Source organism: Tribolium madens, unplaced genomic scaffold (assembly GCF_015345945.1).
Source record: "Tribolium madens isolate multiple individuals breed KSU strain unplaced genomic scaffold, Tmad_KSU_1.1 Scaffold_1;HRSCAF=32;Tcas5.2_LG8, whole genome shotgun sequence".
Taxonomy (NCBI): domain Eukaryota; kingdom Metazoa; phylum Arthropoda; class Insecta; order Coleoptera; family Tenebrionidae; genus Tribolium; species Tribolium madens.
The window spans coordinates 343,441-357,437 of record NW_025400984.1 but is presented as its reverse complement, the minus strand read 5'-3'; the positions used below and the strand labels follow the sequence as shown (position 1 = coordinate 357,437).

General features: G+C 30.3%; 1 protein-coding gene and 1 long non-coding RNA gene across 4 annotated transcripts in view; one reads left to right on the top strand and one right to left on the bottom strand.

Moving 5' to 3' along the window:
- LOC123016469 overlaps positions 1 to 2,979 on the bottom strand; it is a 5,622-nt gene extending 2,643 nt beyond the window's left edge. The window contains exon 1 of the long non-coding RNA XR_006413444.1: positions 2,740 to 2,979. This is a non-coding gene — a long non-coding RNA (uncharacterized LOC123016469). The remainder of the gene's footprint in view (positions 1 to 2,739) is intronic.
- LOC123016468 (beta-1,4-galactosyltransferase galt-1) overlaps positions 1 to 13,997 on the top strand; it is a 33,301-nt gene that overhangs the window by 15,400 nt on the left and 3,904 nt on the right. For 2 of the 3 annotated variants that reach the window (XM_044416881.1, XM_044416882.1), the window contains 5 exons: positions 1,237 to 1,362; positions 7,775 to 7,986; positions 8,047 to 8,224; positions 8,389 to 8,604; positions 12,726 to 13,033. In XM_044416881.1, the coding sequence (XP_044272816.1) occupies positions 1,237 to 1,362; positions 7,775 to 7,986; positions 8,047 to 8,224; positions 8,389 to 8,604; positions 12,726 to 13,033 (1,040 nt within the window). The remainder of the gene's footprint in view (positions 1 to 1,236; positions 1,363 to 7,774; positions 7,987 to 8,046; positions 8,225 to 8,388; positions 8,605 to 12,725; positions 13,034 to 13,997) is intronic. The other variant, XM_044416883.1, reaches the window with a different exon arrangement.

The following is a 13,997-nucleotide window of genomic DNA, read 5'->3' as shown; positions in this document are numbered from 1 at the left end:
AATATTATCCAATACTTAGTAATAATTTTAATAATTACTTTTTTTATATTATTATTTATTTATTTATTATTTATTATTTATTATTATTATTATTATTTTTATATTACTCTAATTTATTAGAGATATTATTTATTTTCTGGAGGCAAATGATCAAAAATAAAACCGCTTGGTTCCATACTTTATATTCACCCTGTATAAGGTAAGATACCAGGAACATGGAAAAAATGTTACAAAAATTTTATCTATAAAAATTTCGAAGTTATGAGGGTTTAAAGTTTGCACTTTGACTCAATTTATTTCTATTGGAAAAATAATTTTCCTAGTTTTTTTGCTACAGGCTATTAAAAGAGGAAACAAGGAAGCTGTATCCTAAATTGTAACTCTGTTTAATGTTATTTGTGGTTTTTATTGGCAAAATTTTTGTACTTTTAATAAATAATTGTAAAACAACAATACAAGATGATCAGTATCATTAAATAGACATTAAAAAATGTCAAATGTCAAAAAATAAATGTCCAAATTTTATGACAGATAGAATTTTTTAAACATTTTTTTCATGTTCCTATGGTATCTTACTTGAAAATTTTCTTTGGGGCGCGAGTTCTGGCGCACCTGTATATCTCAGAAACTATAAATATTCGGATATAGAGTCAAGTGGGACAAATGCGAGGGCCATAACTAAATTTGTGAATTCAATTTCATACGGCTCATTCACACATTACAAGCGATGTGGTAAATATGGCATTACTCCGAGTACTTATGTATAGATCGGATAAAGCACAAGGGGTAATGCCATTACCACCGAGGTTTGTATACTATTTTATTAACAATCACATTATTTTCAGTCAAAAATTTGAGTAAAATAAAAATCTAACAAAGTTAAAGTCCAAACGTGGTAGGCCATCCAAATGACGTTTGATTTTTGTCATTTCAGTAATATCAACAAAAATATTGAAATAATGTGTGAATCTGATTTAAAATCGTCGAAATGGAGCAGTGTACTCCCACAGAAGTAAAAGAAACTGCTACAAAAGCAATAGAATACTTATTTTAGCAAAATATTATACGTAACTTGACAATTTGAAAGATAAAAAATCCCGGTAATAGATTCAATTTCCCAAAGCTTTTTGCCGAGTTGTTCATGCTATTATATTAATTAATTATTATTAATAATATTTTTTATGGAAAGGATCATTTGTTTATTAACCTTAAGTGACTCAAAATTTTTTGCTATAGTTACTTGAATCTGACACTGGAATTAAACAACAAAGAAGGCGCCGTTTTTTAAAACTGAAACTAGATACTTGGAGAAAGGTTTTCTTTAGAAATATTGTTAATTTGTCACTTGTGAGGAACAGTAAGGTAAGTGAAGTTTTTAATAAACTTTAATTCATATTGATTAAAATTGTTGCTTATCATTGAGTAGGTAATAATTTTTTGATTGAAAATGAATTGGTTCTACATCTCAAGCAATGTAAAACAAAGCACAGGCAAAAAGTAGCAAAAGACCATCGATTATTCTGTCAAGATGACAAACATTATCCAAAATTCTGAAACAAAGTTAGAAAAACCTAAAGATTTTAGCTTGTCATGGAAATTGGGTGGACAAAGTTCATTGTCCGCCACTGTATATAAAAATTTTCACGGCTTGTGAAAAGCAGGGGGGGGGATGCAAAAAAAAATATTTGGATACGGAATTTGTTTGGTCTTCAAATTGAGTTTTCACAATGGTTAGAACATTTGCTCGTAATTCGCGAACACTCTGTATATTGCTTTAATTTAGCTACTTAGGTACGTTTCTAACGATTTAGTGACGATTTGGTTCATTGTAAAATGATTATTTTTCTAATTGTGCCTCCATTTTGATTGTCTAATACAGTGGTTCTTAACTTGTGGTCCGCGAGAATATGTATCGGGGTTTGCAGTCTCATCTGTGGACCATTTAACAGCCACCAAAAGTCTCGTAATCGCTTCGGTAATAAATGGTCCGAAATTTATTGCTGTTTTTTTATTAAGGGGGTCCTTGAAAATTTTGCTTGATTTTCTAGGGGTCGTGGACTGAAAAAGGTTAAGAAACGCTGGTCTAATTGACATGTATTAAAAACGCGACGTTTTAAAAAGGCGACTAAATCATTTGAAATTAGAGGCCAAATTACAAAAAAATTGTAAAAAAATTCGTTCAAGCACTTGAAGCACTCTGATTTTTTTAAAATATCTCGTGGCTGCACTACTCATTTTTTAAACGTGAATTCGTTCCTTAAAACTGGTGTTTTGAAAGTTGTTTTCATTATACTATTTTATACTATTTTTTATTTTTGTCCACGATTTGCTGCACTGTGCACAAAACGACAAATCAATTTTTTTAGGTAATTTTCTTGAAACATCTCATTAGGACTGTAATATTTGACTTACCGGAATTATAATAATTATTCTATTACTTCTGTCCAAAAGTATCTACATATTTCGTTTTCTTCAGTCTGTTACCAGAAAATTGAAAACTGTAATGTCCTAAAATCGTTTTCTCAAAAAAAAGATTTCATTTAATATATCGTCCGAAATGCATCATTTTGATTACAGATCATTTAACCACGTGATACCCTGGTACACTTTTCTCAAACATGTTTGTAATTCTTGTTTATTTTTACTTAAAACTGTTTGTGACGATATACTTTACAATTTATAGATAAAAGATTTTTATTGAATATAGTTGTAAAATATACTCTATATATAAATACGTACCTTTAGTAGTTAAAAAGTAAATGTGTGAAGTGGAAACTTCGACAGCCGCTGTCAGGACCCAATTTCCAACCCAAATAAATTATAAAGGGAATGTAGCCAAAGTTAAATGCTGTAGTTGTAAGATCAAGCACTATTTCTATGCGTTGTTTAACGTCTTCACTTAATTCAAAATCCATTATGAAAATTTCGAAATAAAAAAATATTACTGTCAACTTGAAAGCACTATCTAAAGGTAAAAATTCAAGTTGTTGCCTGGTTTTCATGTTTTGATTAAAATGAGATTATTATTACCTAAATAGAAACCCTATTATTAAAATTAAAACTAAGTTTTGAATTAGAATAGATGTTGGTACAGAAAACAAATATTTATTAGAAAAGATAAAAATTAAGAAAAAACACAGAACATGTAATTAATATTGTGCTTAGACCAACTTTGTTATCTTTCTTTAAACTATGGTTGATTATTAGAAATAAATTATTTTTAGATTGACATTTTTTTTTTATATGGAATGTGTCAAAGATGTTGGACAAGCTTAAAGGTTTGAGAATTACATTACCAACGAGAAGTAAAAATAACCAAACTGTTAGTTATCGGCCATTTTTAAGTCTGTAACACCTTCTTGAAGTCCCTAAATAATAATAAATCCTTAAATGGGCATCAAAAATAATTTCATTCTACTCTTATAAGTAAATATTTACAAAATTTTGCCGCACAACTACAGGGTGGTTTCATTTGTGAAAATAATGTGGGTTTGTCTTATGAACAATTGTTCAAAAATGTTTCTTTATCAGAGATAAATGGCGCCAAAGTTTGAAATTTTTTCCCATCTGTTCAACGGGGAGAGCTACGGCCTCCAAATTTTGTAAAATTAAAGATTAAAGTCGTTCCAAATTTTAATGTTAATTATTATTATTATTAGACTAGATTATTAATAGATATTTATTTGAAATGTGTAAATCAGACGCTTTATTTCACGATTGGATTATTAAACCACGAGTGTTAACGAGGTGGAATAAATGAACAGATTTATACGAAGACGAGTTGAATACAACATTGTATTCTTTGAAATAGACTCAACAAGGATTAAAATTGCTTTAAATTTGTTAAAAATAATCTGACAATTCGTAATGAGAAATGCCAAATAGTTCAAAACTTCCGAAAAACCGTAATTTTGACAGTGACGAAGAATAAAAGTTATTACTACCCTTGAAATTATTATGATGTAGTGTAGATTAATTCAATACAGCGACAGGATAGATAAAACAAAATTGAGCAGTTTTGTTCCCTATTGAACATCATCAGGATCTCTTTCTGTAGCGATCCTGATGATATTCAATAGGGAATGAAACTACTGAAACTAGTCGATTACGATTCAATCAATTTGTTTTATTTATCTTGTCCCTGTAATGGGTTTAATCTAGGTACATCATAATGTTAATTATGTTTATCTTATTTATATTTTATAATTTTATTGCTATTCAGACAAAAAGAGTTTTAAACTATAAAACTTGTGTTGTCTTCAAAATTTTTTCCAGCACTAATATTAGATAAGAAATTTTGCTAAATTCAGAAATTGTTATGGTTTAAATGAAGTTTATATTTATTTATACGTTAAGTTAGAGTTCCTAACTACAACAGTTGGAACACTGAATGTCATTTTTCTATTTTTGTTTTCATTTATTTTTTAATGATATTACCGAATTTTAGTCTGGCTGATGGGCGACAATTACACTGATATTTCGTCGGCGCAAAGCCAAAACCTCGTATCTCAAGTTTAAAAAAAACTTTTTTGAGCTTAGGTATTGATATGCGCGGTCTTGTAACTTCTGGGGAATCGAATTTTCTACAGTATGAACCACCTAACTCAAAATCGTAAAAATTTGAGATACGAGGTTTTTGGCTTCGCACCGCCGATTTGCCGTTTATTGTTTGTCTAACTTCAAAAAGTTAATAACGTAATATAGGAACTGCATTTATTAGACTAATCAGTTCAATACAACAAGAGATGCTTGAAGGTATGTACCACCATTTGTGTAAAGGTATAGTTTTTAGTGTTCAACAATGTAATAGTAGTTTTGCTTAATTCTAAATTGAGAAAATATGTGTTAAATTATTTTTTTATATTGAGGGAACTTTATTACTACCATTTGAATTTTCACCTTTTAAGTTGCCTGCATTTTAAATTTCATAAAAATAGTTGGCAATTAATAGAGATATTAGGCTTTGCTTTTACGCCAAAACTGCAAAGGAAAGACATTTTTTGCTTTATCTGAAACGAGCAATTCTGTAATGAAAACTTCATTATTCTAACTTAGTAGAAAGAAAAGTTCATTTTTCTCTTGATTTTGGACTTACAATATAGTTTCTCTATGCTTTTTAAGTCTTATCACATTGGCGGTTTTATTATTTTGACAATGATGTCACTTTGACAAATAAGTTTACGCAAGTTAGATAACAAAAATGTTTGTGAAAAACATAATTTTAATGAATGGCAACTCAAGGAAATAGATTTAAGATAAAAACCAAAATCATTTTTAACAAGAACTAGCATTATTTAATTAATAAATTAAATGTCAAAGTGACATGTAGTTGTCAAATAAACAAAATCGCCAATGTGATAGGACTTTGAAGTAGAGAAAAATTATTCTAAGTAGAAAATCATGAGAAAAATTAACTTTTCTTTTCAAATAAAGATTTAGTTACCAATTTTCTCCTTTCGGGTGAAGCAAAAAATGTTTTTCCTTTGCAGTTTTGGCGTAAAATCAAAAATAAAAAAAAATCATGTTTTCGGTCACACAATTAGAAGTAGAAAATGCAATTTCAAACTTAAAACCCAAAAACTCATTACAAAAAGCTAAGAGAATCTTTTAAGAGTATATTTTTTTAACAAAGAACTTACAGAAAGTAAAACAAAATATTACAAAAAATTAAAAAAAACTTGTGTTGTGCTGCGATTTTTCAAAGCTTGCAAACGTAGAAATCGGTCCTGAATTGCAGTGGTTGCTCTTGAACGTCCTGTGTGTCGTTCTTTGACATCACCAGTTTGTTGATATTTAATCCATAACCGATTGATCACACTTTTGCCAACATTTAAAGCATCAGCAACTGCTCTTTGGGACAAACCTCCTTGGAGAGCATGCCAATAGCACGCAATTGAGTATCCCGATCTAAATGATGTCTTTCCATTTTTAAACAGTCTCATACTGATCAAAATTAACAAAAATTTCATCTTTATCAGCATTTGAAATGAGATACTAATAAGGGTTGTATTTTTAGTCCGACTCAAAAAAAATCATTTATAGTCGAAATAACGTAATACCCCATTTTTTATTTCGCGAGATTTTAATAACACTTTCGCTTGTCCCCTAGATTATTTTGATGTGGGTATAAGGCGAAGCAAAAATTTCTATTAGAAAATGTTCTGTTATTTTTAATTATTGTGTTTTGCTTACGGAGAACTACATACTAGGAGACGAAACGAGATACAAAATTGCTTGATTTTTTGGACCCAAAAAAAAGTAAAAATGAGGGCGCTTAGAGCGTTTTACCGCCTCAGTTTCAAATCGTTTTTAATTAATTTAAATTCAACCAGTTTACAAATTGCTTGGAAAAAAATGCAAAAATGTTGAGCTTTATATTCTTAATAAACTGTAAAAAACGAACCACTAAATTTTTCACGAGAAATATGAGAAAAAAAATATTTAAAATTCAAAATCTGTGCTCCGTTTCATGTTTTTCAAAATGCCTCAAAGAGGTTCAAAGCCGCTCAAGCGATGGATTCGTTTCATTTTTACTGGTGATTGAGTGCCGGGGGACATTTTAAAGCAATTTAAACCTAAACCGTTGAAGATAGAAATATGGTGTCGCGGATTTTTTGTAGAAAATTTTATTCTCTACATTTTGTTTCTTACACTTTTTTGTATTTTTAACCATATTCGCAGCGTTCTTAAAAATATGGGGCGGAACGCAAACTGATAATTGTTTATAATTTATATTTAATACTGTTTTCGATATTTTTGAAAACGCTGCAAATACGGTTGAAGATACAAAAAAAGTGTAGGAAACAAAGTTGTAGAGAATTAAATTTCCTACAAAAAAGTCCACGAGACAATATCTCTATTGTCAACCGCTTAGGTTTAAATTAATTTTCTGTCTCTTGACCACCGGTAAAAATGAGCCGTATTCGTCGCTTGAGCGTCTTTGAACGTCTTTAGGTCCTAAACCATTAAATATAGAGGTATCATCTCGCGGACTTTTTTCTTGGAAATCTCATTCTCTACAACTTTCTTTTTTATATTGTTCTTGTATCTTTAACCGTATTCGTAATATTTTCAAAAATATGAGACGGGGCGCAAATTGAAATGTTGAGGTTTTGCTATAATTTTACTCGTATTTGTTACTGTGAAGTTTAAGTGTTGTATTATCCTCATTAAAATAAATATTTTTTTTTATTTCGTTACTCCTAAATTGTAGACACTCTACTGATACATCATTGAAGGACAGTAATGGATTGATCTGTGTTTTTGAAACTGAACATAGGGCTATGTTCAGAGGCAAAAAATTGTCCCTGTATGTAAAATGTTAGGGATATATGCAGTCCGTAAATCTAACCCATATAGAAGCAATCATACGGCAGTAAGAAGTGTTAATATTTTTTGGTATTTTTTTTTGATTAAACCGAATTGGGTACACCACAGAAACGACTTTAAAAAATAAATACTTAAATAGTACTTAAATCTGACAGAAACATCATTAGCTTATTCGATTAAAAATTTGTTTCTAGAAATAAGTTTAGAAGAGTTCTCTAATATCACATTCCGCCTCAAAAAAAATACATTTGAAACATTATTACAATAAATAAATTGGTTCGAGAAAAATTTGTTTAATAGGATAAACATTACATTTTTTTGAAAAAAGTTTACATCAAATTGAATATTTATTTTAATCTCAGAGCTAACTCTTACGAGCAATTTAGAAACTTCAACGCATTATATTTCATCTACTCCGATAGTTGATTTAGCACAATGATTTCAGAGCGATGATTACATATCAATTCATATGGGGCCCATGCCCAACATGGATGACTCCGTTGGAGCACTTCTCCTAGGTCGTCCGGCGGTAATTCCAGTAGTTGACGAGGAACCTGGACCTCAGTCTTCCAAAGTGCTCACTGAAACCAAGCTGCCACCGTATCCAGCCCACATAACCCCAACGAATGGTTCCTGGCAAAACGTTAACGGCGCTAGGTAAAATTTTTACAAAATCGAAATATAATTACATTTTCCATATGTAAATTTTTGTTTCAGATACAAATTTTTCGTGTTTTCGGCCTTTTTTGACAATCGGAGAGGACAAAGGTCTGTGAGGATAATTGGCGCAACGAAAACTAGAGGACCAGAAAGAGTGTGGTGTCGACTGTGGTATAAAACAAACGCAAATAATGCAACTTCGTTTATCTCACGGAGCGTTCAAGCAAAAATTAAGGTAAGTTATTTAATTTATTTTATCCCCTATCAAAATCTTTCAAAAGTATAACTGTGCTGATTTCAAATGTAAACATTATGACGTCTATATAATACTCGTACTTTGATGAGTTACAACCTTATAACAGTTATTACAGAGACTACTATTCTTTTTGCTTGTTACAGGTAATACGAGAAAACTGGAATTTGAAATACAGCGCATGCTTTCTGTTATGTCCTTTGTTGGCCAACCAAACAGTTCCTGTCACTGTCTCAGTGGTCACAAAAGTCAAATCTGCCCCTACTAATTTATTGACCGTCATCAACAATTACAACGATTCAGTAAAACCCTCGAATAAATTCGCCGTATGCATCAAACCACTCCACTTCGATTACAATAGGGTAAGTGACATGGGATCAAAGATAATCTCGAAAGGTTACTACCTATCCATCTTGATGAAAACAAGATAATCTTTTTTAACAAGATTTCTAGACACAAAAACAAAAAGCAAACAAAATTTGTGGCTATGGAGATAAGCTACTGTCGATTTTTTCACCAAAATTTTGATTTGGTGATCATCGTTTCAAACAAAAAACAAACTAAATGATTTTTTTTTAAATTTAGCCCGCTGTTGTGTACAGGGCGTCCCTAGTTTTAGGGCCGGCGCAAAAATAAATATTTCTAACTGATTAAAATAAAAAAGAATTTTAATAGTGTAAACCATAGAGGATTAAATACCCTTTAATTTGATGTTTTGGTATTGTACACCCGGAGAAAAAACTATTCACCAGTCTAACTTTCTGCTCACATTGCGCTTTGTTGCAATAGTGTTTCAGACTAACTAGTTGGGGAGCAGGTAATATGTTGAAAGACCCTTATTTAGGAAGTTGGTCCGGACTCACGTTTCTTCAAAACGGTCTTTTTCTGAACATTTCTTCAATGAGTATAGATTATTAAATAGTGATTATAATAATTTGCAAAATGACACTAAGCAAATTTTAGAAAAAAAATGCATGCCCATGTATTTCATTTCATAGCTAGTTTCTTCTGTTTTTTATATTTATTTTTATTACTTCTAAACAAAGCAAAAAACCCAAAGTGCCATAATAATAATAATAACTAATATTATACAGTATGTCCCCGAATTAATTTTTCTCTTGATTTTGAGCTTGTATTTGTCTATCACGTGATAGTTTTCCTGCTTTCGGCACAAATGCCTCCGATTTAAAATTTATTTTAATTCAAATTGTTGCTGAATTATTGAAAAATTATTACCATATGGGTCTAAATAGGTCTTAAAAACATTTCAATCGCATTTGGACTTTTTTTCTAAAAATTTAGGGAGCATGAATGACAAACAAGACGAGCGTTTTCATCAAGATCTGAAGTTTCTTCAAAGATCGACACGAAGGTTTTTGGGATGGAAATATGTTAGTATATTACTGTTGGATTGTTATAAAGAAAAGTGATCCAAACAAGTTTAATAACAAAAAAAGTAAAATAACTCATTTTTAATTTGTTCTTTGGCGGTTTTTGTATTTTTGTTAATTACTTATAAATGAACTTTTTTAAATAGTTTTTTTTTGAACTCGGTGCCTCAAAATCTATAAGAAATTACTTTAAGCTAAGGTATAAAAATCGTGTAAACTAGTGTAATTTTTCTCTGCGTTTTAAATCCCATCACATTGGAATTGAATTAACGCAAGTTAAATAACAAAAATGTTTGTAAAAAAACATAATTTTAAGAAATGGAAATTAAAAAAAAACAGCTCAATTATTTCATTAATTGTCAAAGTGACATCGTTGTCAAAAAAATAAGATCGCCAATGTGATGGGACTTGAAAAGCAAAGAAAGATTATTATTACAAGTCCAAAAGTAAACTTTTCTTTCTACTGACTCAGAATAATGAAGTTTTAATTACAAATTTCGTTTCGTTTCAGATAAAGCAAAAACATCCCTTGCTGTTAAAGTGTTACTTTRTCTACTCAAAAGAATTTATAAAAAAWWRKTTWAMMWYYKSYWWWRRAAAAAAAGTATTTCCTTTGCTTTTTTGGCGTAAAACCAAATGTAAAAATTTGTTTTCTTTTGGCAGGCTATTATAAAATATATTATTAAGTTCAGAATTTTGATTATAAAAGAAATAACTTGATAGAAATTGGCAAAATTCACAGTTTATTAAAAAATTCTGGCATTTAAAACTAGTTCTACAATCTTGAGTTTTGAAAGTTGTAGATAAAGAATCTTAAAAGTCAAGTCAGGCTAAAACTGTTTTTCCTTTGCAGTTTTGGCGTAAAATCAAAGGTAATTTTTTTTTCCTCTTTTCTTCCTCCTCTTAATCCGGGAACATCTTACTGTATACTTGCAAAATAATAAGGGTTTTTCGACATATTACCTGCTCTAGTTAGTCTGAAACACTATTGCGACAAAGCGCAGCCCGAGTACAAAGTTAGACTGGTGAATAGTTTTTTCCCCGGGTGTACAAAATTTTATGGCAGTGAAATCTTGAAAATGAAATTTGGAGACAAAAATCAATTAACTGGAATATTTTCTACATGATAAAATTCTTTGATTTTTTTCTGTGGTATTTGTGAATAATTGTGGGTAACTAAAATAATTTATGGGGTGAGAGGGTTTGCGGTAATTGGTGAACAGGCCAGAATTATGCGTCAAAAGAAAAAAATCCGCAATGACATTTATGACGTGTTGTGAAGCCTCCGCTCTATTGTCAATGCATTATCAGCACATCATCCCAAGCTTAGCCATAAATTACCAGAATTCCTAATTTTCAATATTAAAATGTTAATTATTCAAAATCTATCGACTTTTACATAATTCAATTTCCACAGTTAGGTACCATTAGAGAAAATTAAAAAATTTTATCGTATGGAAAAGATTCCATTTAATTAAAAAAAATTTTTTCAGATTTGGTTTTTAGGGCCTCACTGACAGACGCTAAAAATTTTGAACAATATTAAAGCATCAAATTGAAGTCTGTATGTACTATAATACTCTAACGTTTGCATTTTTTTTAATCGATTAGAACTATTTGTTTTTGAGCCGGCCCTAAAACTTGGGACACCCTGTACATTTTAAAATGATATCTAAAATTTTAAGCCATTTATTTAGCGGTGTCTCAAAAAGATACAGGGCTGTTTCGTTTGTATTGTTACAAATTGAAACAGGTGATAGATTATTCAGTTTTAAGATAAAAGTTTCCAATAAACATAATTAATTAATAATTTTGGCAGTATTTTCTTGCCACTTTCAGCAACAAAATCCTAAATGGTTTTTCATAAAAAAAAAGGGGTCTCTTGTGTTGTTTCGATACAACTTACCGTTTCTGAGCAAAATCAAATTAAAAATTATGTGTAGACAATAAACAGAATTAAAATTATTTTTTTTTACTTCCCCCAGTTTAGGAACCCCTGATTGATCTTTAAATTCGTTTAGGTTATCAGCTGTAACCACACGCTGTAACAAAATTTGTGATTCTGTGTGTCTTTTCTGAAATAATGGAATAAACCCATTGAAAACCCTTTCAGGGGGTGTAGCTCCCTTACATAGTATTTTTCGACAAATGTTCATAGGAAATTTTTCTCTTAAAATTGAATATTGAAAATCATCTGTTTAAATTTATAACAATAAAAACGGAACATCTGTATAGTAAATAAAATAAATACAATTGTAAATTATACAGTAAGTTCTTTTTATTTACACAAAGGAAATAGCCCTACGTTCAGCTAAAAAAAATCAATTCATTGCAGGATGCATGTGCATACAACGTGTAGGAACCTACCAGGTCTGAATTTTAAAAGAAACGAAATGAGAAAATGATTATATTTAAATGAAGACGAATACGAATATTTCAGGCAAGTAGAGCGTACCTCACTCTGTAATATGTACGAAATAAAATTATACCAAAAATTAAAAAAACAATGCCAAAAAATTATAAACCATCAGAAAATTTTGCTATGTCTCAGGTTTTTTAAAATTGTTTGAAAACGCTGCTAAAATTTTTGTTATAACTTCATTTCTTACTGTGAAGTATTTAATGTATGTTCTATCTGCTTGTAATTGTTTTGTTTGTCTTGTCATTATCTTCATTTAAATAAAGCAACTTCTTTATTTCGTTGCTCTTAAATTGTAGAGATGCTACTCGTACTTATTAGACTATCATTGGTCTTTTTAAAATTGAGCAACAAGGGCTATGTTCAGATCAGCAATATAAAAAACGCACTCTAAATTATTTTATTTACATAAATTACTGTTTTGTCATTTATATACAATAAGAAACTTATTTATTTTTTAATTCATCTTCAATAGTTTAAAATCGTATTGCAAGGAATTGACAACTGAATGCTTAATAGGTGCATACTACGATGAGTCAACGGATATGTAACTAATTGAGTGTGTTCAAAAAAAAAGACTGTTCTAATTATAGGTAGTTTTGCTATAAAAAAATAGATTTGGACACACGTTTATCCTTCTTTCTTCCTGTGTTATACCTCAGATTTGTTTCAGGCGCTCCAAATTTTGGAATTTATCGAACTGAATCGCATAATGGGCGTTGAACATTTCACTTTTTACAACCACACAATCGGCTGTCAAGTCGGATGTATTCTGCAAGATTACGTTGATCGCGGCTTAGTTACTCTGTTGCCCTGGCAACTCAACATGCTGTCGCAAAAGGAAATTCGTACCGAAGGACTTTTTGCAGCCCTCAATGATTGCCTATATCGCTCGATGAATCTCTATTCACACGTCCTTCTCATAGATCTAGATGAGTACATCATACCGAGGAACAATGAAACATTACCCCAACTTATCGAGTGAGTTGAATCATCACATTTGCTTCGGCTTTCACACACACACGCACCTGTTTTTTATTATCAAAGGAAAAATTGCCTTAAAAAATTGATTAAACTGTTGCAATGAACACTTGAGGATATGATTAATAAGTTACAGGTGATCCAACAGCTCAATCTGTGTCGATGTCTCTTTTATGCTTTAGTTATTTACGGACTAAAGAACAAGAAAAGTTTCTTTTATTCTGCTTTGCTAAATACAGATCATACATAATCATTTATTAATATTATATTCAAATATTGGAAGAATTGCAATAAAGAGAAACATGAAAACAGCAAATACACGTTCCGCCAAAATTAACCGGACAACTAAAATTTCGCGATTTTTCACTTTGCAATAATTTTTGTTATTCTTTGTCAGATTTCGACGAATTTTTGTTTGGCTTAAAGAAAAAACTTTGTAGATCATTGTAATTAATTCAATAACATTTCTAGTTTTGTCTTCTAAATATGATACTCAAAAGACGAAGGCACTGTTTTTTTTACTTATTTTTATACTGAGCTGTAGTGCGCGACATAGACAAATTTAAGTTTTTACTGATTTTAGATTATTGCCCATTCTTTTCTGAATTATGTACCACATTTTGAGACATGAGAGATATAACTCAAAAAAAGGATTACATTTCCAATTTCAATAAATGTTCGTATTAAGCAGGCATGGGAGCGTTCAATAATAATTAACCGTTTTACTTGTTGTACTGAACTTGATAATGTGTTTAATTTATTTTTTGGTGTTTGTTGCGTGTTTCTGTTGTGGTTTTCTGTTAAAAATAAGTTGTTTTATTGAAAAAAAATCATATGGGTCCAGAAGAACGGGGTTGCTGTTTTGATACAAAGCATGCCCGAACGAATGAGAACTCTTATTCAAGCTAGGAGAGAAAACGCCGATTTTAATTTTCAAATTTTGTTGAGGACAAAAGTACGTACT